This window comes from Piliocolobus tephrosceles, chromosome 6 (genome assembly GCF_002776525.5).
Source record: "Piliocolobus tephrosceles isolate RC106 chromosome 6, ASM277652v3, whole genome shotgun sequence".
In the NCBI taxonomy this organism is placed as follows: domain Eukaryota; kingdom Metazoa; phylum Chordata; class Mammalia; order Primates; family Cercopithecidae; genus Piliocolobus; species Piliocolobus tephrosceles.
This window is the reverse complement of record NC_045439.1, coordinates 144,127,968-144,155,470: the sequence shown is the minus strand read 5'-3', so window position 1 is coordinate 144,155,470 and position 27,503 is coordinate 144,127,968. Positions and strand designations below refer to the sequence as shown.

General features: G+C 37.4%; 1 protein-coding gene across 5 annotated transcripts in view; it reads right to left on the bottom strand.

The window, feature by feature from the left end:
- The window catches only part of LRRC49 (leucine rich repeat containing 49), a 204,209-nt gene that overhangs the window by 132,957 nt on the left and 43,749 nt on the right, over positions 1–27,503 (bottom strand). For 3 of the 5 annotated variants that reach the window (XM_023220694.1, XM_023220692.2, XM_023220693.1), the window contains 4 exons: positions 23,480–23,582; positions 19,740–19,943; positions 12,010–12,076; positions 4,553–4,696 (listed from right to left, as the gene is read on the bottom strand). In XM_023220694.1, coding sequence (XP_023076462.1) covers positions 4,553–4,696; positions 12,010–12,076; positions 19,740–19,943; positions 23,480–23,582 — 518 coding nt within the window. Of the gene's footprint in view, positions 1–4,552; positions 4,697–12,009; positions 12,077–15,239; positions 15,313–19,739; positions 19,944–23,479; positions 23,583–23,922; positions 24,152–26,021; positions 26,109–27,503 lie in introns of all 5 variants that reach the window. The other 2 variants (XM_026455432.1, XM_023220695.1) reach the window with 2 other exon arrangements.

The following is a 27,503-nucleotide window of genomic DNA, read 5'->3' as shown; positions in this document are numbered from 1 at the left end:
AGAGAATCTGGGTGCATTTTGTACTGGGAATCCTTTATCCTATTATTACAACATTTTCTGAAATTATATCAAATTAAACATTTTTCTTAAAAGGTTAGGAAATAAAAAAGATACACCAAGGAAAAATAACCAGAAAAGCCTGGTATTAACATTAAATAAACATTAAGGTAATAAGTATTATTAGTGTCCTGTTATATACCAACTACCTAGAACAATGCCTGGCATATAGCCCATACTCGTAAAATACTTGCTTAATTAAGGAGTTAGTAATAAAGAGAGTTAATACATAACAATAAAAGCAACAATTACCAAGAAAATATATTAATTTTAAACTTGTATGCTTCTAGAAACATAGCTTCAAAAAACTGACAAATAGTAGACAAATATATTGACAGTGAGCATCAACTATAGATACTGACCACATACCAGGCAATAAATAAGTAAATAAAAACCTCAGTAAACTTTAAAGTATCAATTACACATAATCTACATTTACTGGTCACAATGCAATTAAATTAGAAGAGAATGACCACAGAATAAAAAATCCATATATTTCAAAATGTTAAGGTGTACTTCCAAATAACACATGGATCAAAAAAGAAATCGCAATGAAACATAGAACTTAGAAAATGCTTAGAACTAAACAATAAGAAAAATACTAAATTTCAAGACTTAATAGAAGAAGCTGAAGTGATTTTTAGAGAGAAATTTATAGGCTTAAATGCTTTTATGAGAAAATTTAAAAGACTGAAAACTAATATACAAAATATCCAACACAAAACTTGAGAAAGAAACAGATAAAACAAAGGACATATACAATTGTTGGTAATATTAGTTCCTATTATTTTGGGGATATCTGAAATTTTTCAGGATTTTTTTTAGTTTTATTAATTTTTTGCTTTAAAAATTTGTATTATTAATTTTAATAATAAAAAATTTTTGTGAGTACATAGTAGGTATAGGTATTTATACGGTACATGAGATGTTTTGATAGAGGCATGCAATGTGTAATAAGCACATCATGGACAATGGGGTATCCATCCCCTCAAGCATTTATCTTTTGAATTACAAACAATCCACTTACATTATTTTAAAATATACAATTATTATTGACTATAGTCACCCTATTGTGCTATCAAATGGTAGGTTTTATTCATTCTTTCTATTTTTTTGTACCCATTAACCACCTCCACCTCCCCTCAACACCCCACTACCCTTCTCAGCCTCTGATAACCATCCTCCTACTCTCTATGTCTATGAGTTCAATTGATTTGATTTTTAGATCCCACAAATAAGTGATAACATGCGATGTGTGTCTTTCCTGGCTTATTTCGCTTAACGTGATCTCCAGTTCATTCATGTTGTGGCAGATGACTGGATCTCATCCTTTTTTATGGCTGATTACTACTCCACTGTGTGTATGTACCACATTTTCTTTATCCATTCATCTGTTGATGGACACTTAGGTTGTTCCCAAATCTTAGCTATTGCAAACAGTGCTGCAACAAACATAGGAGTGCAGATATCTCTTCCATTTACTGACTTCCTTTCTTTTGGGAATATACCCAACACTAGGACTGCTGGATCGTATGGTAGCTCAATTTTTAGTTTTCTTAGAAACCTCTAAACTGTTTTCCACAGTGGTTGTACTAATTTACATTCCCACCAACAATATACAAGGGTTCCCTTTTCTCCACATTCCTGCCAGCATTTGTTGTTGCCTGTCTTTTGGATATAAGACACTTCATAATTTTTAAAGAGACAGATGCCATACAAACTAAAAATATTTGGTTTGAAATTTATAAAATTTCAAAAACAAAGATTGGTAAATAAATAAACAAGCAATAACTTTTCTACATCAAAAACATCACAGAACGTTTCTCTTCAAGAAAGCAAGTAGGTTGCATTTGTTTCACCTTCTTTCCAAGATTCAATGGGTGAAGCAATAAAAATACGCACAAATGAGAACATTCATGAAAATCCTAACAAAAGAGTTATCATTAACTGACCAACACTTCTGATGAATTTCAGGCAGTTGAAAAGCTGATGGAATCTTACTGGAGATAACCCTGAGCAGAAAGAACTGCAGCTCAAAACTGCAAAAGAGATGTTGTACTCAAAGGCAGCAATTCTTTCTGACTGAATGCCATCTTACTCCATGCTGGGTCAGTGCATACAATGAACAAGCATGGACTACGGTGAACTGTGCTGAATCAAGTAGGTGTATAATTAAAGATCTGTCTACTCAACAGCTATTTTTAGAATACCAACAAACCCACCCACTCCCACTCCTGTCATGAATATAAACATGTACAGAGCAGCTGGCTGAAGAAATCCTCAGCTAGAGCCTAAGGAACTGTTCTCCAAACAAAATAGAGTATTTGTCAAAAAAGGATGGAAAGTGTGGGTGTTTTATCTATAGAGATGATTAACCACCTCTACATAAGAATCAGAGGGAAAAAAGAAATGGCAGCTTCACCTGGTACAAATGAAAACAAAGTCTTTCTACCCCTGAAAGTAAAGTCTTATTTTGGCAGTCACTGAGTGAGACTGCCTTTTCCCTTTCACTTACCCTAAAAGGAAATTCACAAATGTGTGGGATTCAAGAACTTACACAAATCTAGCGATCATTCTAGAGCAAGATCTTATGGTTAAAAAGATCTACTCAACTGCACAGGATACCCAGATACTCCTTAACATGGTCCTTCATTTAAAGATTACCAGCTACTGAGGAAAATCAAAACCATGAAAGAAAAAAAACCAAAAAGAGTAAGTGTGGTGACTGATCCTGGAGAAAAAAATGATGGAAAAAAAAGTATCCTCAGATTTTAAAGTCCCTTGAATATTTTAAGAAAGAGATGCTTTGAAAAAGAAATAAGAGTTGGATGAAATTTATTTATCCATATATTTCACAATATATGGATATAGTAAATTTGATATGTAGCAAATGACTGTAATTAATATGCATGATACTTATTGTCTTTTTAACTTTTAGAAATTAATACAATTTCCTCTTCCATCAGTTGTTTACTGCTGCCTAAACTATAACAGTAGTGATTAAATCTAATACTCAACGGGGAATTCAGTAAGCAATTTCCTGAATACGCATTATGCACTTTCCAAACGAAAGCCAAAATATAGGCAGGAATATGCTAGGGCCAGTAGATTCCTGTTCCATATTCTAACAAAATGTTTTGGAATCTTACCAGACCTAAGGTCCTAAGGACAAATTAAGTCCTGACTGAGCAGTTCTTGGAGATTTAGCAACATAACAGGTTATCCCAATCTGAATGTCTTTTAAATAAACAGTCCAGTTCCAGTATTATATCTAATCTGGGAAGGGCTCGACAGAAAGTAGAAGTTCTGGAATAAATCTGTATCTTGGATAGCATGCTAAAATTGTCCTAACCTTCTAGAAGAGATGAGCATTACCTGACTTATATTTTCTGGGAAACCTTCAAAATAAAACCAATCTGTACTATGAGACCTATAAATAAGGTATCATCTGTCCCCCAGCCTTTTCAAGTGTACCATTTACAGTACCCTTAATTCTTTACAAGGGAACTCAATGTTGAAAGAGTTAAGCGGTATATTGTGTCTTTCAAAGTGCATAAATGATACCAGAGAGAACCTAATGCAGTTTTTCTATAGCATTTAAACAAAGGAAACTTCTTAAAAGAGCAAATAATGTTCCTCATTACCTGTATCGTATCACAAAGCAGAACAGTTATACTTCTAGTGCTCTTCACATATGTACAAATACAAAATATCTCAGCATCAAGTTTCCATTTAGTTGCTGACCTTCAGCAAAATCATAAATTTGACCAAGTTCATCTCAGAGTTCCAGAATTCCCTTTCCATAGTTTTGACCCCACAATCGAACTCTTTTTCCTCCTGCTCACATGCCAGTTCTCCGCCATATTCATGTCTTTTTTCAGAGTCAATAAAGTAAAAAACACCCTAGAGTCAAACTGGTTCAATGTCCTCATTTTAGAAAATGCTAAACTGAGGCCATGAGAGTTGTGATTTACCCAAGGTCACATAGCTAATGAGGGATGAAGCTAAGACCAGAACTAGGCCTCTGATGCCCTATGCAATGCTTTTCCCACCACACCAAGCTGCCTCTTTAAAAACTGCAAAGCATACAGTATTTATGTGTATCTTCACAACTCTCAACCTCACCTCTCTGTGCCTTTTCCCTCTTAGTACAATAATTTCTCAACTTTCAGTCACTAGTAACCCTCTTTCTTACTAATTCTATACCCAAGACAAAACAGAAAAGGATTTACTACTCATTTACACCAAATGATTCATTTTCTGATAACACTTCTATTGTGTTTCTAACATTATATTTATTCTTTAAAATGGAAAATACCTCAATACCTCCCAAATCAACATATTACAGAGCTTAATAATTACATCCACAATTTAAATTCAGAAAAAAACTAAATAACCATAGATTCTTACTTTGCAGAAAGTCATATTACAGCATTTGTTTCAATTCCTTGAAAAAAAGCCACAAAGTACTTATCAATTCCATTTTAATACTCACCACGAAAGTGATTTGATTGTGTCGCAAGTTCAGTTCAGTTAGTGAATCCAGCCCATTAAGATTATCAACGTGACTTAAAAAGTTCCTAGCAAGATTTAAAACTCTCAACTCACACAAATGATTAATATTTTCAATTTTGGTAATCTGTTAAAAAAAATAGGAGAAGGGTGATTAGCAGTCAAAAACCTAAAATACATATCTTCTAAAAACCCTAAAAATAAAATATTCAAAGTCACTGGATTCAGTGGTAAGTTTATATGTAGACATTTAAAAATCTATTTTCAATTTCCTATGCTGTAGATAACATGAAGTCACATAACTTGTGAACATTAGCTAAAAGATCATATTTTACAACTGACCATAGTAAACACTTGAAGTAAATGTCATCAAATAATCAACGAGTCCATTAGGCAACTTTAAGTGCCCAATCTGTCCCAGGTTCTGCGCAGGCTACATACTACCTGCCAAATAGAAACATACTGTGATCCCAAGGCATAAGCTCATCATGTTTTAATAAAGCAAGTCTGGCCTCTGACAGAAAAGGCAAGGGAAAGGAATGACATCAAGTTACCCTTATTAATTCTATTTAAACTGCAAGATCTTGAGAGCAGTCAAGTCTGAATGCAAAGGGTCAAGGAACTAGGATTCCCAGTCGAAGATGAGGGTAATTTTTTTTTAATTAATTGAAAGCTGCTACATTAATAAAGACGGAAAATATTTAGTGAGGGTACAAAATGGTGAACACTGTTTAAAATAAGAGGACTTGAATCATGGAATATGCATGTGTATATAATGTTACAGGATCTTTGGGGTATCATTTTTCTGACCAGAAACCTCTGTGGCCAATGGCGCCTTTGCCCGAGTTTTGTTCTGGCCCACTGAGCTCATTTCACCTAACCGCCCTGGCAGGCTGCACTCAGCTCATGCTGCTGGCCTGGGTCCCATGTCTGCTAAGGGCAAGTCAGGTGTGGAACTGCGAAGGGAGTGAGTGAGCGTGGGGTCTGGCCACTGTGCACAGTCAGACATGCTGGCTGCTACAGCAGGACAGGCAGCTCCAGGTTCTGACATGGGCACCAGCTCTCTGCGAGGCTGTGGCTGGACCAGGAACACTGCAAACAGCTTCCACAGCTGGCACTGAGGAACACGGTGGCACCCAGAAGCTTGGATATGCGAGGAACCTCAGGGTCCCAAAGAGGGAGTCACAGCCCTGGTTTGGGGAGCTCCCAAGTCTAGGTGATCCGAAGGGCCACAGTTTCCTTCTCTTTGCCTGCAACATGGCGAGTGAAGGGCATGTCTCAGCCCTGTTGTGTTATAGCTCTTTTAGCCTCACAATTCTGTGGGTCCCAAATTCTGTGGGTCCCAGGTTCTTGTCCTGTGACCAGGAAGAATGAGGTATACAGACAAGTGGAGGGTTAGCAAGACAAACAGGAGCTTTCTTAAGTGATAGAACAGCTCAGAGGAAACCCACAGGGAGCAGCTCCTTTCCACAGCCAGGGTGTTCTGATGAGTGTTCAGCTCCTAGCAGAGAGGGTGGCTCCTCTCTACCAAGAAAGTCATCTTGACAAGTGTTCAGCTATCAGCAGAAAGGGCAGCCCCTCTTTGCAACTGGTTATCCCATCATCTCTGCAGCTGTCAGCAGAGAGGAGGCCCTAGAGCACTTTGCTCCTCTCTACAGCTGGTTATCCCAATGTCTGCTCAGCACTGGCTGAGTCCAGGGCTTTTATGGGCTTCAGGGTAGAGGAAGTGTGTGCTGATTGGTCCATGGGCAGTCACTGGCAGACCCAGAAAAGGTACCACAAGTTCCCACTCCAGTCAGTGGGACTGGCAGCCTGGCCTGAAGGTGGGGAGTCATCAGGGACCTGCCCGCTTCTGCTCAGGAAACTGTCTGCCTCCTGCTGCTGTTCATGGTGCCCAGGCTATAGGTATGAAGGGGCACCTGCACGCCAGCACCTAGCTGTCCTCAGCCCCCCTCGGATTCCCTTCTATGCTTGTTGGTGACAAAAATTCAAAGGGAGCTGAGGTGACAAAGGGCTGGTGTGTAAACACTGCCCCAAGCATGTGCGTACTTGGCCAGGCTGCCACAGCACCCAGGCTTAACCACAACTTTGCTCTGAGATTGGAGCAGGCACTGACAGCAGGGAGAAGCCAGACAGCAGAAGCAGACACTTCAGAATCTATTGGGAGAGCAGCGGGGGAGCCTCCTGGGTCCGCAAGAGTGCAGAGATGCCTGGGTCCACGGCTGCAGTTTGGGAGGCTGCAGCTGTACCCAGGAGGGCAAGGCTCCTGCCTGCTTCCTGGCCCCAATAGCACACGGATGCCCAGGTCTGCAGTTGTGGCTTGGGTGGCTGTAGCAGCACCCGGGGAACTCCTGCCCCAACTCGGAAGGGGTGGGGCTCCCACTTGTCCCCAGCTCCCGCTGGCTCCATGGAGCCTGCAGCCCCGGCCACGCCTCCCTGCTGCAGCTGGCCTGATGGCAGCAGCCACTCCAGATGGCCTGCTGCTGCCATTAATAATCAGCACTAAGGCCAGGCATGGTGGCTGACACCTGTAATCCCAGCATTTTGGGAGGCTGAGGTGGGTGGATCACTTGAGGTCAGGAGTTTGAGACCAGCCTGACCAACATGATGAAACCCCATCTCTATTAAAAATACAAAAATTAGCTCGGCGCGGTGGCGTGTGCCTGTAATCCCAGCTACTCAGGAGGCTGAGGTAAGAGAATCACTTCAACCCGGGAGGCAGAGGTTGCAGTGAGCCAAGATCGCGCCACTGCACTCCAGCCTGGGCGACAGAGTGAGACTCCATCTCAAAAATAATAATAATAAAAAATAATAATCAGCTCTGAACTGCAGCAGAGAAGTTTGAGCTGCACACAAAGGAGAGGGTAAGTAAAAACTAACACTGTGAAGTGATGAGAGCTCAAAGTGATGTTAAGCCCCACTATTATAAAACAGCAAGTATAGCACAATGGGATGAGTTACTGCGTGACACAAGATAAAAGTCCTCATGGAGGACTACATCAACCTGATGAACATTAAAATGAATTTCACAGTCACTGGAGATTAGTTTGCTCATTTGTATTGCCATCACAGTATATTTGAAATTTTTTACTAACATTTCAAAGCAGATGTTAGCTAAAACAACTTTTCTCAGATGTCTAATCTATATTTCACATTGTTATTTGGACACTCTTATATTCAAGAAACACCATCTAGGTTCCATCCAGTTTCCAGAAAAGAAACGTTTATTATAAATTCAATAATATATAAAAGTAACCTATGACCACATTTAAAGATTTTTGATTTAACTAATGTGAAATAAGATGAAATTATATAAAATTTGAAAAAGAAGAAACAAGATTATCAGTATTTACAGATTATAAAACTGTATTAATAAGACATGCAGTAAAACATTTTAAAACTAAACAGGTGATAGAATTCAAAATGCAAGAAGCCAGTAAAAAGCAAAATAGATACCATAGAAAAAGAAATCAGTAATGTCAGCACAAGCTTAGAAATCCTCCCAAAATGCTAAGGCAAAACAGAGAGGAAGAATAAAAGATAAAATGGAGAGATGGAAGACAAACAATATAGATATAACAAACATAAATGGAAAAGAAGGAGTGTTTAAATATAGAAAACTTTCCTGAGCTCAAGAAATACATAAATATATAGAGTTATGGGGGACAATTGTTGTATGATCTGCATGGTATGTTTTCTCCCTTCTGCTAATAGTTCTGGACATTTCCTTTAGAAAACGACCCTACCACATGGTCCTGGTGGGGTTTACAATTAGAATGCCTGCTTTAGTTACCTTCTAGTTAGAAAAGTCTGAAAAGAAACATGGTTAATTCCTGTATATAGAACCATATTTTAAAAATCACTAAGAATATTATTTGGCTTCTTGGTATAAAACCCAATAGGCCAGAATCATGTACAACATCTGCTATGGAATAAGGTCAATTACTTGTTACAACCATGGACAAAGTCACAAGCATAAAGCAGATAATAGAAGCTTCAGGCAAAGGGTTGTATAAAGTGACAGCATAGGTCTTGATTGATTGATATACTTCACAGCAAGAAAAAAGATGATGGGAATGTTGGAAAGCCCATTTATGGGTCACACGGATCAGACAGAGTCCCAATATAGACTGCAGGGCTGCTTAACACATCTAGGAAAGCTGTATACTCCAGTATTAACCTTTGTGTATGAGAGTAACCTAGATTGCTCTGCCTGGATAAAGATAACCTTCCCCCCAGCAATACAGAAAGGGCAAGTGTTTGCTTTCACGTTAGCAGCCACAGAAATAGCAGGCTCTCCCTGGAGGAAAAGATACCACTGAAAGAACAGATTCTTCTTGAAGCACATCTGTGTCTATGTTAAAGCAAAAATTCACTGAGAGAAAAAATTACAGTTAACCAACACAAGATCTAGGTTAGAAACTCCTAGTCAACCTCCTAGATCCCTCTGTATTCACTACTCACATACAATTAATTGCTAAGTCTTGATGTTTCTATTTTTTAAATATTTATCCAGTCTGCCCCTTTATCATATCCTTAATGCTACTACTTTAGTTCATGCCACCATCACATCAAGATTATTATAATTAGTTTCTCTCAACTATTCTGTCTCCATTTCCCCTCCTTCCGTCTCTACTTCCCAATCCATTTCCTGAACACCACCATCATTACTCAGAATGATTTTACATCCATAAACCAATTATGTTTTATTCCACAGTGTGCACCAAGCATATTTTTATTTCCAATAGAAGTAAATTCAAAAGACAATAAACATTCACTTAATGTCTTTTAGCTTTTTTACTATAAGATGCTAAATGTTTAGAATTGGACATTAGTTGTTTCATCTAGAATAGTTCCTTCCTGGCTTTTTAGAAACCTAAGGTCACTAAGACTGTATCTCTGCTTTGAAATACTGTGAAATTTTGCTTATTGGATTCATATATTATGAAACAAGACTCAGATTTCATTTAAAACTTCCTTCTTCCAGTTATAGAACATTTGTACTGCACAAATTACTTCTCAAGGTTCTTCCAGTTGTAGAACTTGAGAAGTAATTTGTGCAGTACAAATGTTTAACCCACACAATATCACAAACATACACTGAAATTATAAAATACATAACACAGGTCAGCTAACAAGGAACAGACATTTTGTGTCAACATAATGATTGGTAACTAACGCCTATACATAAGGTACAGATGAAATGATATGGTATTCTTTATCAGGTGCTCTTGAAGATCTTGGGTAGTACTCACAAATTCTTAAAGATATATTAGAATTTGAAAATCATATGTTTATTATTGCTCATATATACACTTTAAAATAAACAAGAAAAATACTGCTATCATAAAATGTTTCATTTATAAACAGTTTTTAAAATAGAGGATAAAACACCAATTCATTTGCCTGGCATACAAAGCCCTCCACAATCTAGTCGTTGCCTACCTTTCTAGTCTCTTCTCTCAACATCCTTCCACACATGCTCTGTTCTCTGGTGGTAAATACTTATTGTGTTGTTTTCCATCTCAGTGCCTTTGCATATGATATTCTTTTACTGTCAATACTCTAATTCCTCTTCCCCTTCCACCACCATCTAACCAGATAACTTCCCCTCTATTGGACAGACAGTAACTAATCTGCAGAGCCATACAATTCCCAGGCCACCATCACTCCTCCCACTCACTACATGCACACACAAATACATGAGGCTGGAACTAGATTCGAACCTAATAGACGTGGCCTATTAAATCTATCAAGGTTTTTATTAATTACGTTAGCTTTTCACCAAAACTACCGGAACTAACAGCTGTTAGAAAGCCTAGACGGATCACACTGAGGTTTGCACCTGACCAACTGTAAGCAGCTGTGAAAGATCTTGTTCATCAACAGGCAGGGATTCCCAGATCATCCCAGGATGTAGGCTTATCACTGCAGAAGAGACTTTACATTCCGCATGAGTATGTAGCTCATGTAACTATTTATAAATATTACATTTCTTTTTTCTTTTCTTTTTTTTTTCAAGATGGAGTCTCGCTCTGTCGCCCAGGCTGGTGTGCAGTGGCGCGATCTCGGCTCACTGCAAGCTCTGCCTCCCGGGTTCAAGCCATTCTCCTGCCTCAGCCTCCCGAGCAGATGGGACTATAGGCACCCGCCACCACGCCCAGCTAATTTTTTGGCTTTTTTTTTGTATTTTTTAGTAGAGATGGGGTTTCACCGTGACCGTGTTAGCCAGGACGGTCTCGATCTCCTGACTTCGTGATCCACCCATCTCGGCCATAAATAATACATTTCAAAGACAAAAATTTAAATGGATGAGCAAAGGACTGAAAAATAGCCAATATGATCTGACAGCGAAGAATAAAGAGAGGGAACATAAAAAATAGATACAGAAATTCAGACAGATACAGGAGTAGACAAATTGAACATAATTGGGAGCCTAGATTATATAGTAATCAGGAAAATATAAATCAAAACCACAACGTGATACCACTTTATACCAATTCAATCAGAAAAAAATTAAGAAGTCTGACAAGTCCAAATGTTGAAAAGAATAGGAAGCAACAGGATTATGTATTAGTGGTATGAGTACCAACTGGTACAATCCCTCTGGAAAGCAATTTGGCATTATCTTCTAAAGTTAAACATTTAAATAGCCTATGACTCATCAGTTTCACTCCTATATACTCTAGAGTACATATGGAACATGTAGAAGAGGAGACATGTACAAGAAAGTTCGTAGAAGTACTGTTCATAATGGCAAAATAACAAGATAAAACAAATGACAACAACAACAAAAACAGGAAACAACCCAAATGTCTATCAATAAGACACTGGAGCCAAAAGGTTTTGTATAGTCTTACCATGGAACATACAACTATAAATAAAACTATAGCTACTTGAAATAGTTAAAGCTCAGTAATATAATGCTGTATTCAAAAAGCAAACACTAGATGACAACATATAGTATACCTTTTTTAAGTTAAGAGACAATACTACTAAAGAATATATTATTTAGACACACCTATATGTGACAAAACCAACTGAAAAACCCACAAAGGAATGAAAAACATGAAATCTAGAATAGTGGTTACCTGTGATGCAGAAGTAAGGAGATGGAATAAAAAAAGAAATACCTAAGTAGACGAAAGTCAGTAATATTCTAGGTCTTGGATTGAGGTTGCAAAATGTGTACTTTAAAAATAAGTTAATAAACAAAATTGTCATAACTATAAGAATTCCAAATGTTTTATAAGCTGTATCTGTCATTTACTGCTGAGGAGTTACCAAATCTTCTATAAATAACCTTGATACCTTAGAAATTTCAGTGAATCAATAAAGAAACTCTTGAAAAATTCAATGCAAGTATGATTCTTAAAACTTTTATACCATTTTCCTGAACTTTTTTTCAAAAAAGAGAGAAATGAAAGGGCTTTACAATACCTGATTTCCATGAAGATCCAAGACATCTAAGCTTTTTAGATTCTCCAGATTTGAGATTTTCTTGATTCTGAAAACCAGAATAAGTAGAATAGAAATATGGATGTATCACATCTATCTGTAAATCAAAGTATGCTAAGGCGTAAAGGTGTAACTCATTTTAATTTACTCTATCTACATATATAGTTATATATATTCAACAATAATATATTTTCCTCTGATTTATTATAAATTTTAAAAATGCGATACCACTCAAGAGAAAGAGAGTTTAAATGTCATCATTAGAAAAGAGCAATCCTATGTCTAAGAACCTTAAGTCAATGCACTTATTCAAGGCAGTTCTTCACATTAGAATATAATCTAAACTCCTTACTTCTGCCTACAAGGCACTAACCTGGCTGCTGACTCTTCCACCAGCCTTATCTCCTACCACAGGCTCACTCACTCACTCTGCTCCGCATTCTTGCTGTACCTCTAACCTGACAAGTACATTTCCACCTTAGGGTATTTATTCTTGCTGTTCCTACTCCCCTAATGTTCTTCCCTCAAAACTTCACTTTATTCAGGTCTCAGATCAAACAACTCTTCAAAGTTGCTTCCAGATGACCCTATTTAAAATAGTTTTCCCTTCCTGTCCCCATTACACTGTTTCCTTTCTCTGCTTTGACTTCACAGAATTGATCATAGCCTAAAATTATATTATTTTGTGTTTACATTTAAAAAAAACTCTCTTGCCAAATCAAAATGTGAGCTTTAAGAGGACATTCTGACATGTTCTCTACTCTATCCCCAGCACTTACAACAGTGCCTAGTGCCAAGTAGGTACCCAATAAATATTTGTTTAGCGAATGAATGAACATACTAAGTAAATGAATAAGTTGTATGCACAAGGGTATTCATAATAGGATTCTTTATGACAGAGACAAATTGCATACCACCTAAATGCTTTCTACTGGGACCTGCTCAGTTTGTAAAATGCTTATATTTATTTAAAATTTTTGGGCCGGGCGCGGTGGCTCAAGCCTGTAATCCCAGCACTTTGGGAGGCCGAGACGGGTGGATCACGAGGTCAGGAGATCGAGACCATCCTGGCTAACACAGTGAAACCCCGTCTCTACTAAAATACAAAAAATTAGCCGGGCGTGTTGGCGGGCGCCTGTAGTCCCAGCTACTCGGGAGGCTGAGGCAGGAGAATGGCGTGAACCCGGGAGGCAGAGCTTGCAGTGAGCTGAGATCAGGCCACTGCACTCCAGCCTGGGCGACAGAGCGAGACTCCGTCTCAAAAAAAAAAAATAAATAAAAAAAATAAAATTTTTGATATGCCAGATGAGAGCAATGGCAAAAAAAAAAAAGAACAAAAAATGAAGTTCATACAACCCATCTTTTCACTATATATTTATCACCATCGATTTTTGTTGTCCTTGTTTACTGCCTCAAAGAACCATTTCCACCTCTCTAAGTGTTTTCAGAACTTGGATCATCCACTGAATAATATATATGTTATCTATACATAGTGTGTATATATGTGAGATATATATAGTGTGTATGTATACACATACATACTGATCATTACCATGTAAACATAATGCAGACTTAAACTTAATTAATTTCTGTCTGCACTTGATCTCAGTTATCTTATATCATTGCCAAATCAAGAATTATATTACAAGCCAATTCAATCCAATTTAATTTATAAAAATATTTCTCATATGCTCACCATGTATCATCACTGTGTAGCTGTAGATCTTCCTCACTCCCTTATCACACACACACACACCACACTGCCTTATGACCACCACCTCCTCATCAGTCTCCTCTCACATCATCACCCTGACAGAATCTGTATCCTACCCCCGAACACTCCTACCTCACTTCGTCCAAACCATCAGCATTCTTCCAGACTCACTGGACTCTTTCACTAGCCTTCACCTACTGCCAGGCATTTGATACTATCCTGTCTAGAATTTAAATCTCTCAAATAGCTAAATTAATAGCCCAACCAAATAGGAAAACAGGTACAACTTTCTTTTTTTTTTTTTTTTTTTTTTCTTTTTTGAGATGGAATCTCGCTCTGTCACCAGGCTGGAGTGTAGTGGCACAATCTCGGCTCACTGCAACCTCCACCTCCCGGGTTAAAGTGATTCTCCTGCTGCAGCCTCCCGAGAAGCTATGACCACACATGTGCACCACTATGCCCAGCTAATTGTTGTATTTTTAGTAGAGACGGGGTTTCACCATGTTGGCCAGGATGGTCTTGATCTCTTGACCTGGTGGTCCACCCACCTCGCCCTCCCAAAGTGCTGGGATTCTAGGCATGAGCCACCGCGCCCGGCCCAGGTACAACTTCCAACACAGTTTTTCCTCTGCCTGCTTTGCTTCTGAAATACCTAAAACAGTTGCAGAAAATTATAATACCCTCATCATACAGCTTAGGAGAGAGTCAGGCATTCTAAGAGTAACCTGACCTCATAGCTATTAGAGAAGCCTTTTATTCCATTCCTTTATACTTCCAAGTTCACATTCCCTAAAACAGTGGTTCTCAAATTTCTGGATTTATCAGAATCACCCGGAGTGCCTGTAAAAACACTGTTTATTAGTTTCTCTTACTCTCCTTTGAACCAGCTTTGTCATCCTGCTGGTTCCCACATTATTGAATTAATTAAAATGCTGGCCTGTGATTACTATTTGTCTGAGAATTATATTTTTAACACTTTGAAAATTATACATCAGGGATAATGGAGATTATATCAGCCCAACATTCTCTGATTTGAAGAACCAATGTAGTCTGTTTCTGTCTTTATCAGAAATCCTGAGCACCTTTAAGGCCCTTCAATCAGAGAAACCATCATGTGCAGTATGTATTCCCTCAGAATTCCACCAGGGCCTCACATAGTCACTCCCTATCTGTTGTGACTGCAACTACCTTTGCAAAATTGAGAAATCTAACATAACTGACTCCATCTTGCTTCCAGTCATACAAGCTAACTGTCTTTGCTCATTCCTGCACATAGGCCAAGCTAACTATGGGAAAAAATTTAGTTTACAGTTTAACTTTAAACCAAGGATCATAATAGTCCCTTCCTGAAACTAACCTCATTTTTGTTCAAGAACCAAAAACATCTTCATAAAACTAATGAAAGACCAACCACAAGGTTAGAATTATGTTAGGAGCCTGAATTCTGCTAAGACTGAGGCATAATTAAATGATAACCAGTCATTGTTTTCTAAGCTGCCTTTTTGTAATTGCTTACTGCTCAGGAATCACAGAGCCAATGGTAATAAGATCTGTGACTTCCCCAATTTCCCCTATAGATAACATTGTTAATGAAACCTAAGACTGGTGTTTGAGATATTTTTCAGATATATTTTCAGATTCTGGTAGACCAACTGATACCACCCAGACTGGTGATTTCTACTCAGGAACTGACTCAGTGCGAGAAGACAGATTCAACACTCCTGTGATTCCACCCGCAATCCAACCAATAAGCAACCCATATTCCCTAGCCTCCTGCCTGCCAAACAAGCCGTGACAATCCTAGTCTCCAAATTCTTAGGGAGGCAGATTTGAGAAATATCTCCTCCTCCATCCTGCTCACTTGACTGCCTTGTGATTATTAAATTCTTACTCAGTTGCAACAACTGCTGTCTCAGTATATTGGCTTTTCTGTGCAGCAGGCAAGAAGAACCCACTGGGCTCTAACATGACTTCTGGTATTAGTTTAGCTTTGACACATAGCTGCTTTATGACTCTCATATCAGATTTGGATCACCCAGGTGAACAGGAAGAAAAACAGACAAGACGTTTAATCAGTTAAACCCAAGACCAAACAAACATCTTGCTCTCTTGTTCTCATGAGTTGCCTTTGCCATAAATTCTCTTCCCACCCCCAAACACCTGAAATGACCTAAAAACATACCCAGTTCTAAAGAATTCAGAAGTAAACGAAGGCATCACTTGACCTAGAAGGCCCCCACTGGTCAGATTATGTATTGAGGTGAGGAATTTGCAGAATCCTAGCCAGTGCCCCCAAATTTGACCATTTTTACATTAACACCAATGTGACCTGAAATATTTATTTAAAAAAGAAGCTCTTCCATTGAATAGAAACTGAAACTAGAAAAAGATGAGGCCCACCCCCACCCATCACCTGAGACCTCTAGGGATATATCAAACCCTGTCTCTGCAGGCCACATTATGTTATCGATGCCAGGATAAAGACCTCATACAGGACCTATAAGAAGGCTCAGCTTTTCAGGTGTCAGAAACAAATCCTTAAGTGGGAAACTTCAAGGAATCAAAAGGAAAGAAACAGAGAATCCCAGGTTCTAACAGAGAGTTTTGATCTCTAATCCTGGGTGATCAGAAGAAAATGCAGAGAAGTTCTCTGCATTCGCCTGTAATGACAAGGGTGGCAGAGGACCTGGAGAGGATAAGCAGGAGATACTGAAGGCAGAACAATTAGAGAACAAGAACTTTGACAGCAATGTGGGGTTGGGAGTTCTTTAGTATCAACGGAAACCTCACATACAGAACCTGAGCAAGGTTCTTTCTTAGCTTTAGATTAGAAATCTTTGTTGGAGTTGCCTGAACCCAGAGGCATGTGATTGCCCTGGATTTCCATATATGGTTCTACTGCCTTGGACCAAAAGACAATGCAGAGTAATGTGGAAAGGAGAAAGCTTTCTGAAGTTGACCAGCAGGAAGCAACAAATCATCTAACACAAACGCATGAAGAGACAGGGTAGCAGATGTATTTCCCTCTTTATCAGCATCCTCAGCCAGGTTTGCCTAATGTTCACAAAGTACTAACCCAGGATAGATTTCCATCTTCACAGCTCAAAGGCCCCTTGCTGTGACAAAGTCAGGTGGCTGGAGAGCACTTGGCATTTGTTTTAGGGATCAGACTTGCATTTTACTGACACTTCAAAAACATGCAATAGGGGAAAATATGGAAAGTTTTCTTCTGACTCATTTTCTTTTTGATCCAAGAACACTAATAGTTCTAGAACTGTTCAATAGCTACTCCTTTATGTGAAAAATAAAATAAGATTAAAACCAAACAAATAACAAATAAAAAAGATGGAAGAGTAGAAAGAGGAAGAAGAGACAGCATTAGATTGCTTTTACTTCACTAACATAATGATATAGTAGAAAGGCATTAAATCTCTTAGAGTTGAAAGAACAAAAAGACCTTAAATAAAGTCAGAAGCTCAGATAGACTGGTAGCTTCAAGGCACAAGTTATCAAAAACGGCAACTTAAAGGGTTAATTCTAAGAAGCCAGAGAAGCGGAAAAGTACAAATAGGAAGATAGAACAGATGGAAAGATGACTTAAAATGGTAGGAACCAGGAACAGCGCTCAAATACGAGAGAAAGTGATTTTAAATATCACTAAAAATATTAACTCAAGGACTAAAAGGAGGGAATAATGACAATGGTATTAAAGAATAATTATAAGCGAGGCAAAGAAATCAGTAACTCTGAGGATCAGAAACTAGTAAAGAAATCTCTGGGCAAGAGAATAGGGAGACTAGGGAATGCCTTAAATGTATGAAAAGTGAACTTCCCTTCTCACCTTACTCAGTGAACTGCTCTGGTGGCATACCCTTATTTTATAGACTTTGTATATATCTAACTTTGCAAAAGTCACTTTGCCTTTCCATTTCTCCATCTGTAAAAAGAGGAAGCTACTCTCTGAGGTCACTTCAAACTCTAATACTCTATGATTCTATAATCTCCCTGCTATGGTTTGAGTATCTGACCCCACTGAACATCATGTTAAAATTTGGCCCCCAATGGGTTGCCTAATAGTAACATAAACAGACTAAGATATGCTCCAAATTTGCTCAGACTACATAATGCTTAGCTTAACACTTGAACTAATTGTGAGTAATAAACTACACTGATAGGAGCCTTCATAGAAACTATGGAGAACAAACAAGAGACTAGAACTCTGGGACATGATATTGGGAAAAGTATCTTATATTATCACTGGGTAGTGAGAATAAAGACAGCCAAGGCTCAGTACACAACACCCCAAACTATGGCACAGTGGCATACTGAGTAATTTAAGCTGAAGGAAATTGAGAAAATCATATAAGGAGGAAGCTCAGGCTGGGCGTGGTGGCTCACGCCTGTAATCCCAGCACTTTGGGAGGCCAAGGCAGGCAGATCACAAGGTCAAGAAATCAAGACCATTCTGGCCAACACGATGAAACCTTGTCTCTACTAAATATACAAAAATTAGCTGGGCGTGGTGGCACACGCCTATAGTCCCAGATACTCGCTATTCAGGAGGCTGAGGCAGGAGAATCACTTGAACCCGGGAGGCAGAGATTGCAGTGAGCCAATATGGCGCCACTGTCCTCCAGCCTGGTGACAGTGCGAGACTCCATCTCAAAAAAAAAAAAAGGAGGAAGCTCACTCTCTGACCTTCTCCCACCTTTCTTCCCTAAGGCCACAAAAGTAATTCTCTGATCTACCTACCCTACCTTAAATTTAAGATACCTTTCCTAAGCTCGCTCTGTGAGCTTCTCTCACCTTTCTCCCCTGAGGCCATAAAAAATTCTCTGATCTATCTTCCAGATAGACAGAAGTATCTGATCTATCCCTTCCCTTTGTGGGTATAGGGCAGGAGTCCTCTGGAATGAGGGTCTTATGACCCTCATGGAAGGAAGCAATGGAAGTAAAATACATAATATACCCCAAAAAAGGGAATGAAGACACAGAGACACCAAGAAGAATCTGAACAAATAGACCTTGCTAAGTTCCCCCAGTTTATTACCATTAGCTCATACCTCCTTTTGTCCAATCATACTGTCCACTTGCTACCAAACCTAAGCATAAAAATACACAGTCTTCCCTGTTTTGGAGGATATTCATTTATGAGGGCTCTTGTGTCATGTAAAAGTTGTATTAAATAAATTGTTAATGCTTTTCTCTTGTTAATCTTTGTTATAGAGTGTCAGCTATGAACCTTGAGACGGGTGAGGAAAAGATACTACTTTTTTTCCCTGCAAGGAGTAATCCAAGATCCATGCTAGGGTGGAAGGCAGGGAAAGATGGGGGAGGAGAACCTAGCCGGGTTATGATACTATATCTAAACTTCTTCATTTGATAATATAAAAATCATTTTTGGATTTTACTATAAAGCCCTTCTTTGTAGGCATTGCAAAAGCTATTCAGTAAAATAGAATGAAAAGTAATGAATGAATCTCAAAGAAATAAGTCAAGAACTGTATAGTTGCACTACATAATAGAGTTGTATAAAAGGAACTGGGGAAGTTCATATAGGATGTAATGTTAGATACGAACTGAAACTACCGTCTGAAAAAGAATCAATTCGTGATTTGATAATCACAAAGTATCGAGTGTCTACCCTTAGTCAAACACTGGGAAGAGTCACAAGTGAAATACATAAGCCTAAAGTGAATACACGTGTTTAAAGTAAGTTCTAAGGAAACAAAATCAAGGCCAAAGTCTGCTATTTACTTCCCTATAAGATATGGCACTGAAAAGCAATGGAAGTAAAATACTTACTTGGTGTGACAAATTGTCAAACTGAATCTCATGAAACGAATTATGACTGGATCTTAGTCCACTCAAATAATTCAAATAATTTTTTAAAATTTTTAGCTTATTCGTTTCTTAAGTATTATTCAATTCTGTCATCTCCACATTAATCCTACACATAACATTAGGTTACAAACAAACACTGCTCTACAAAGAATACCTGTTTTTCCCCAACAGAAGGACACGAAGGCATCTTAGAGTAGAAAGCCCACTGATTTCTTCAATCTGGTTATCATATAAATCCAAGGATATTAACTTCTGTAGATTAGAAATATTTTGTATCCGAGTTATAAAATTGTGTTGAAAGTTCAACAAACGAAGGTGGTCTTCCCCATTGATGATAGGACATACGGTCAGCTTTTGTCTAGAAAAAAATGTTAAAAAGTTAATTAGGTCATGATTCAGCCGCCTACCTCCTCTTACAAATATTAGTAGTAGTATCTTTGTGCTCTCATTCTGTGAGGAGAAAAAAATAAGTTGGACCACTTCCAACCCCCATGAACTAAGCGACCTATATTTAATTGTAAATCATTCACAAAAAAAACCCAATAGACTTTGACAGGGTTTATTATTAAAATTATGTCTAAGCTCTCATTATATTAAAAAACTCAAATATAATTTATTTCACATGAAATTGACTTAACATGAGAAAACATTCAACGTAATTGTCTTTTGTGATAGAGGTTTAAATGACTGAATCTTGTCACTTAACCAGACAAGTGCCCTTGGCATCAATTCACTGATAGAACAACTGCCCAGGCAACTAAGTCATCAGAGTTAAAAACATATAAAAGGGTCTCTCGGGGAATCACAGACTGTTGAGCTAGATGACATCTTCAAAAGAGCAAGAAATTCAGCCATCTACAGTTCGATTTGATTAAAAAAATTCATACTGAGATTTATTAATGGCAAAGTGGTCCTTAACATTTCCTCAGAAACTAAGACTTTATGTATATGTTTACATGCTCCACACTTTGAACTTTGCAGAACGTTTAGAGTCCTACAGGGTAGGAAACCTTAAAAATATATGCTTTCAGCAGTATTTAAAACAGTAAGCCTCTATTATGCAAAATGTTGTAACGTATTACATGTGAAGTAAGTAAGTTCAGGGCCCTTTAAGAATTCTAGTAGTAAAATAATAGGGGCAGACAGGAGGGCCTGCGTGATTCTAGTCTGAGAGGTCAAAAGGAGTCTTGAAGGAAAATACAGCTCTATCGGAGTGTGAACAACTCTAATAGGGAAGTTTATTAGAAATACTCTCTTTCTGTAGAAATCAAGTTAATGTAAGCTTCAAAGAAAATAAATCAGTGTTACTAGCATAACTGAAACTATGAAAGTGATCAGAATCTTCCTGATAAAGAGAAAAAATAATGATTCACAGAAAAAAGAAGTAACTGAATGTTAATGGCTAACAAAGATATGATGTTTAAAAATATAGATTCTGAAGAAATCTGTTAAAGATAAAGGAAAAGAAAAGGAAATTTTGCGCAATAGTTTAATTCTTTTAATGTATGGTTAATTTTATAATTCATTTCATGTATTCAATTATTTTATCACAGAATATTTAAAATTCACTTATATATTCAATTATTTTATCACAATACTTTATCCAATTATTTTATCACAATATTTTATCCAACTATTTTATCACAACTGTGGTAAATAAATAAATTTAGTATATAAATCATAAATTAATAAATTATAAGTATTCTACCTTAAAATTTGTATCTTTGTGCATCAGCTTAGCAAAAACTTGAAATCGTCTCACTTCTGCTTCAGTCTTTTTCTTTTTCTCTTAAACTTACTGGTATTCCCCAACTTCTATTTCATCCAGTTCTTGAATCGGTCATCACTAAGATAGGAAAATAAATAACCTACAACCTCCCTCTTACATAAGCTACCATAGATTGAAATAAAGTCACTTTCTCTGATACTAAACACAGTGGTTAAGTCCCAGTGCCAAGGTTCACTTGTATACCACTTAACCCCACAAACCTCTGTCACTCCAACAAAACAAGCAAGCAAACATACATAATAACCAGAGAACCAGTCCCCTCAAGGGGAGTTTCTAGGCCTACAAAACTCTTGAGTTGCTACACCCCCTACCCCATTACTGATACATCTATTGGACTATGCCTTTGCTTCTGTGTTTCCTTCTGGGTGCCGATAAGCTGTCTTTCTGGTACTCCAGGGCTAACCTAACTCCCAAAAGAGCCAGAGCCTAGCTCTTCCAAGTAGTTCTTCTCAGAGTTGGATTCTGCTCTTGACCCCTCAGTCTCCTAGCTAAGAAGCTGCAAAGCATGGCATATCTGCCTTTGGAAATCACTGGCACTACCCACTGGCTCTCAAAAATGATCCCTGAGCTAGTTTCTTGCTGCTAGCCAAACTTTCTTGACTGCACATCCTGGTTTTTGTCAAACGGTGCCTAACTTTATATCTTTGTGATTCTGTCATTTCACAACCAATGAAGTAGAGTCAGTTCTCTTAATCCTGACTTTCTTGATAAGCAAGTCTCTGCCGGATCAAAGTTTGCTTCTCCACCCCAGAGGCCCATGCCGTTAAGGACCCATCTTCACAATTGCCTGAGTCACCCCAAGCTACAAAGGAAGTGCCTAACTTGTTATGTCATAGTCTTAAAAATACTGGCTCCTGTTAATACCAAGTAACACGAAACGGAAGGAAGCTGAGGTACTATTCTTGGCCAGTCTTTCAGAGATCAAAAGTTACCAAAAAAATCCCTCAAAACATTTTAAAATATAAAATATAATGAAAGTTATAAATATTAGACAGCATTCTCAAAAACCATCTATACCACAAAGATGTCATAAGCGATATTGCCCTTCAGTGTTACTTTCCATACAAAAGAACATGTTGGAAACTCCAGCAGTTTTTCCCAACTATAAACACAGATAGTTCATTATAATTTGTTGTCAGGTGTGCACTGCTAAGCTAAAGGTATGCATAGCAGAGATGTTTTCTCTACTGGTTACACCACTGGGGTAGAGGTTGGGATCCTTCATCCATCATGCTACTGTGGATAGTTTCCCAGATGTAAAGATGGGGATCAAGTTCTAAATGTATTCATTCATTAAAAAAATTTTATCAAGAGCGTGTTTTGTACCAGGTTCTGTTCTAAATACCAAGAACACAGAACTGGACAAAAATGTCTGTGCTTATGGAACCTGTATTCTAGCAGGAGACAGACAATAAACATAGTAAGTAAATAGTTATTATGTTATAGGGTAAAAAATGCTAAGAAGAAAAATAATGAAAGCAGAGAAGGGGGCTGGAGACTTCAGTGTGTAAGGGGTTGCAATTTTGGAGAGGATGGCCAGAGAAAATCATCCCTGAAATGATGACATTTGAGCAAAGATCTGAAAGCGGTAAGGGAATGAACCTAAAGATATGAGGAGGAACAGCATTCCAGGCAGAGGGAATAGCAAGTACCAAATTCCTGAGGTATAATCACTCTTGGTGTATTCAAGGAACAGCTAGGAGGCAGGTATGATTGGAGCAGTGAGTGAAGGAGAGTGTAGGAAAAGATGAAGCCAGTGAAGTAACAGGAAACTAGACTGGATAGGGCCCAGGAAGCTCATGTGAGGATTATATTGTAGTTTTTTTCTATACTAAAATCCATTTTTCATCAATGTCATATTTTAGAATTGCTGTAGTACTCTTGCGGAGTATAGTCAAGCTCTTTTATTTATATAGATATAAAATTCCTCACCATACCTCAGGAAGGAGAAGCAAAAAGTTGGTTAAAAAAAATGATTATATCTAAATAGGAGAATTGAATAACTGGGGAACAGTAGGAAGGAGGGAGACTTGCATCTTTCAAATCTTGTACCATGTCTATGTATTACCTAGTCAAAAAAATAAAATAAAATAAATTGTCCTCACCTTTCTAGGCTCAACCTGTCTGAGTAAAGAATTTTCTCTTCAGAAGAACGTTGAAGAATAGGAAATGATGACAATGATGAGCTCACCAAATTAATATGATCACCTATTAAAAATGATATACAAATTACTTAATTAAGAAAAACCTTCAAAGTCTTGAAACTAAAGTCACCTTATATTTGGAGAATTTTGGCACCATAAATATCTTACCTAGCAAGTATAGTTTCCATAGCTCTCCACATTTGAAATTAATTACTAAGTTGAATCTGTTTCTTTCCTTCTTAAACCTAAACTATGTGTTTCATGTATGCCAAATAATTTTTCCCTTGCCTTACAGATTGGTTAAAAGTACAGAACTACTCCAGTGCTATCTTTATCCCTTTGGAATCCTAACTTCTTGTCTTAAATTCTAACTCTCTATAACTAAAATGATAGACCCTCATTACCAGATATATTTGGGCCAGTGCTATGACAGCCCTGCCAGATTCTGGATTTTGAAGGTATCTTAATGGAAGAATCTCCAAATGCTGACAAGGAGCTCATGGTAGTTTTCATTTCCAGCCCATATAGTTCTGTCACATTTGTTGTGGATGAGATGTATAGGAAATACACAAAAAGTAGTTTTGGATAGCAGATGTAAACCTCGCATCATCTCTTTCTTTGTATGTTCAGCCACTATTAGTAGAGAATATTGCCAAGATACCAAAGTGGATGTCAGTAAATCTAGTATTCTCATAGTTAGGGTCCACGGAGTATATGACACCCCTCTAAGGTTTATAGGCTGTTTGTTAGATGACGTGCTTGCCAGTATGTAGCCTTCAATCTAACAGACTGAAATTAATAAATACACATATGAAATTCATAAATAGAGCAACATACATAAATGCCGAATAAAAAGAATACCTATTTGTAAATTTGCACATAAGTGTGTCTGGTTATTTTTTACTTAATGAAGGTGGTTACAGATGGGTTTGGGGGGAGGTGAATATTAAGATATTTTCTAAAGAACTAGAAGAATGTAAATGGTCAAGAAGGAACGATGAGAAGTTCCAGAAATGAGGTAAGATTTGAGTAATGGGTCAAATGTGACAGTTTGAATGCCGGAGGAAATCTACCATATTTTCCTCTATAAAAAGAAAATCTTCTGAGCAGCAACTGATGTTGAAATGCTTGAAGGCAGCAGTAAGTATAATACTAAAATAGAACCTGAGGTTACCACAGAATTCTGCTGTTGAAACTAACAAAAAGATCAAAACTGAATCTAGAAAGCTAACCTACTTTTTGGGAGGTCACCAGACAATATAATGACAACTTAAAATCAAATTCTATATAAATCATATTAAAAAGCTATAAGGCAATGGCATTTGCTAGCTTCCTCAGGTCTGCAAGGCATAAACTGAAGTATCTCACCCCTAGTTTCTTGAACAAAATAATCAGTGCTCACATCCCACTTTTCTGCATATTGTGAAATATCAAGATAATAATGATGTTCTAGAGCATAAGCATTCAGAATTGACATCATATTCACCAACGAACTGATTTTCTGGCATGACCACATGCTAGCAGGATACCTAAAAGCAACCACAAGTCAGTAAATTGATTTGGATCAAGTCAAGATGGTTAAAAAAAACAAAAACAAAACAAACAAAAACCAGTCTAAAGACTGACTGCAGTCTAAGAATTAACTAATTAAAGATTAATTGGTCAACTAAAGATAAAAGATTGAAAAACTCCAAGCAGCAGACAACCTCAATTTCTCTTGTTAGCATTAGTTAGGTTTTGTGAATTATTTTGTTAAGGCTTCAGGGCAATCCTCAATTTTTAAGAGGCAAATTTAAACTTTACAAGACTTGAAATACAGAGGCAATAATCAAAGATTAAATTTAATTTACACTCAGTGAATAAAGGAATTTTATCCTTAAACTTTCTAGCCCTTGTTATATACAGAAGTCATAATCAATATCAGCATAATGAACGTACTATCAATGTGATATACTGCTTACAATAAATAGAAAGCCATAAGAATGATTAGGGTAAAAGGCTTTAAATCTACCACACAACAAGATCTTCTAAATAACTGGGAACCAGAGAGATCCCCAGTTAAAATATCCACATATATATATGGGTATATAAACACCCACATAAAAACTACATTACTATGTGGCAAAATTTTCATTGTAACAGTTTGTTACTGTTTATTTCATTTTTCTTCCTTTTTGAGACAGGGTCTTGCTCTGTCACCCAGGCTGGAATGCAGCATGGCATGATTACTGCTCCCTGCAGCCTCAAACTCCCGGTCTCAAGTGATCCTCCTACCTCAGCCTCTCGAATAACTGGGACTACAGGCATGTGCCACCACACCAGCTAATTTAAGTATTTTTTTACAGATGGGGTTTCATATTATTGACCATGTTCAAGATGGGGTCTTGAACTCCTGGGCTCAAGCAATCCACCCACCTTGGCCTCCCAAAGTGCTGGGATTACAGGTGTGAGCCATAGCAACTGGCCTGTTATTATTTATTTCTTATATTACTATTTAACTTACCAGATATGTAGCCCTTGTCTTCCAAATTAAATTTACAAGCTCCTTGGGTGATGAACCTCATTTTACATTCTTTATATTCTTGGTAAAGTCCAAATTCAGTAGGCAATCAATAGACAAATTAATTGTTTTTCCAGTTTACTAAGACTTAATTGAAAATCTATTTTGTGTGTGTTATTTCTGTTTAAAAAAATCTCAATATAAATAGCATCTCAAAGTGTTAAGAAGTATAATGGTCTAAATTTGGTAAGAATGTTCACTGCACTGTATGCTAGATACACAGATGGCTGGATGGCTGGTTGGATATATGAATATATAGATGAGGAGATGGATGCATGGATGGATAAATGAACAGATGGGTGGATGGACAGACAGGTGGATGGATGGATGGCATAGTATATATTGCCATATATGTGCGTCCATTCGGCCCTGTCTTTGAGATTGTTTTGGTAACGAAAATCTTAACTCTAGATTTTCCAGTGATTTATCATTATCTTAAGAGCAAAGTATTGCCTCTTCCCTTCTACACCATATTTTAAAATTCCTAATTAAGGGATTTAATCAATAAGGTCAGGTTAACTGAAATTTTATTATATAGTAGTTCCTGCAATATATGGCGCTTATAGAATCTCAAAGACACAGGGGTTAACTCGTAGTATTCTAAGAAGCCTAAAAGAAATCACATATCAAGTTTTAAACTCACTAACTTAAATAAAATATCAAGTGTCTTTACTTTTGACTGAGAGTATCACTGGTTAATTTGTGTGGACAGGCTATCATATGTTTGATTAATTTTGAAAAATAAGAAATGACTGAAATTAATTATAATGTTTGGGTATCAAGATAGTTTATTAGACAGACATCCCTAAGCTTTTCCTGATGAAGTGCTACTTATAATTTTTCCAAAATTTTATGCCCGTGGAAGTAAAATTTGAGTACAAAAGTCAAGAAAAGAATTAAGTTGTCTGGCCTTCTTTGCACGAAACTGCCTGGAACTATTGAGGGAGCACATTGAAAGCAACCAGGTACACATTTAAGACATTTCAAATGAGTATCCTGTCACAGAACCTAATTTTGAATAAATTTTTTAAATGAAAAACCAATTAGGTTTTTTTTTCCCTAAAGAGTTAATTCATACTAAATGGGTCATTACTTATGTGTAAAACTTTTTTCATCTCTCAAGTTCACAAAATTCAATACATCCATACTATTTCCTCATTAGCAAATATCTAGTAACACTTTACCACTTATATAAATTTGCCTGGCCAGCTGTCCTCAAATCTGTCTACTAACTCCCTACTTTAACTCAAGAAAAGCTTAGTGAAAGTACTTAATTTTGATTCGTGATTTCAGGAAAACTTTTAAGATATCGTTACTAAAAATGTTAAGGAAATTCACAATGCAAGCATAAAAACCCTTGTTGAGGCTTCACATCTATAATTCTGTACCTAAAAGAGTGACTGGCATATAATACTTGCTTTATAA